The 1,280-nt window shown below is 55.0% G+C and overlaps 1 protein-coding gene across 2 annotated transcripts in view; it reads right to left on the bottom strand.

Moving 5' to 3' along the window:
- The window catches only part of rictora (RPTOR independent companion of MTOR, complex 2 a), a 242,633-nt gene extending 241,713 nt beyond the window's left edge, over nucleotides 1-920 (bottom strand). For both annotated transcript variants that reach the window (XM_043703086.1, XM_043703095.1), the window contains exons 1-2: nucleotides 784-920; nucleotides 451-498 (exon numbers count right to left, since the gene is read on the bottom strand). In XM_043703086.1, the coding sequence (XP_043559021.1) occupies nucleotides 451-498; nucleotides 784-832 (97 nt within the window). In that variant the 5' untranslated portion in view covers nucleotides 833-920. The remainder of the gene's footprint in view (nucleotides 1-450; nucleotides 499-783) is intronic.
- Between the last annotated feature and the right edge of the window lie 360 nt (nucleotides 921-1,280).

The raw sequence follows: 1,280 nt of genomic DNA, 5'->3' as shown, positions 1-1,280 counted from the left end.
TCCTCCCTTTCTTCCCCCCCCCCCCCCGCTCCTGAGTGGAATCTTCCCCCCTACCCCAACGGCTGTGGCTCGAGGCCCGGGAGCCGTTAGTATTTGAAAAGCTGGCGCCCAGGAGAGGCAGCGGCTCCTGATTCATTCGGCGTGAGTGACAGATAGAGAGAGAGAGAGAGAGAGGGAAATAAAAACAGCTTCCCTTTCCCACTCCTCCCGGTTGAATCGGGTGAACGTCTCCTGCACCCCCTCTCCCGGCCCAACCTCCTTTACACAGTAATTCCAAAGTTTGTGGTTTTCCTCACACTCCGTTCGACGGGGGAGCGACTTTGCCCTCACATCTTATCGTACTTCCAACAGCACACCGCCGCCCCCCCTCACCAAACTCCCTCAGCATTTTATTTTGTTTATTTACTTCCTTCCACCAGCCTCACATTTAAAAAACAGTTTTCCTCTTACCTCGGGACAGATCGAGCGGCACGTTCTCCTCCCCGCTGTCATTCCGCCCTGCGTGCATATTGTAAGCCAATATAAGAAGATATGAGCAAGGGAAAGAAAGAAAGAGAGAAAAATACGATTAATAATGGTTTAGTTAAGCTTGCGGGTAAGTCGTGCATTTTACTTCCATAAACAAACAAGATTCGAGGCGGCCGTTATTAAAGTACGAGCGTTGCTCATTGCCGCTGCTGAGGGCTTTTTGTTTTTGTTCTGGTTATTGGTCTGTTGCCTTGCCGAGTCTAATGATTGATGGAGTCGGGTCGCACTGCCTGCCCCCCCCCCCCGGTAATGTACCTCTGATGCGGAGGCTCCTAACGGAGCGGCCGCGGATGCTGACCGCCATGTTCACGGACTCTTGCCTCTCTGTCCTCCCGCCCGGCCTGGGGCCGCACAAAAACACCGGAAACGCCGGGCAGCTCTCGCGAGACGACGGCCCGGCCCGGCCCGGCTCAATGAATGGGAGACGGGGAGGGGTCCGGGGCTGAGGAGGTGGGTCTCCAGGGAGGGGGGGGGCGGGGTCTAGGAATTGAAGATGGTTTCTTGGGGCTGGGGGCGTTGCCATCACGGCATTGACTTTGCTTCCTCTGCACAGATGCTGCCAGACCTGCTGAGTTTTTCGCAGCAATTTATGTTTTTGTCCGTGAGAGGGGTTCGGAGCACTGGCGAAGAAGTGGGGAGAGTCTGATAAAGTTGGAGCAGGGCCAAGAGTGATAGCAGCAACGTGGTTGGAAGTGGGTGTAAATTGGAACTCTGTGGGAAGCTAGAGAAGTGATTGCTGGGCCTCTTGCTGA

Source organism: Chiloscyllium plagiosum, chromosome 2, assembly GCF_004010195.1.
Source record: "Chiloscyllium plagiosum isolate BGI_BamShark_2017 chromosome 2, ASM401019v2, whole genome shotgun sequence".
Taxonomy (NCBI): Eukaryota; Metazoa; Chordata; class Chondrichthyes; order Orectolobiformes; family Hemiscylliidae; genus Chiloscyllium; species Chiloscyllium plagiosum.
The sequence above is the reverse complement of the archived record's forward strand: the minus strand, read 5'-3'. Positions and strand labels throughout refer to the sequence as shown.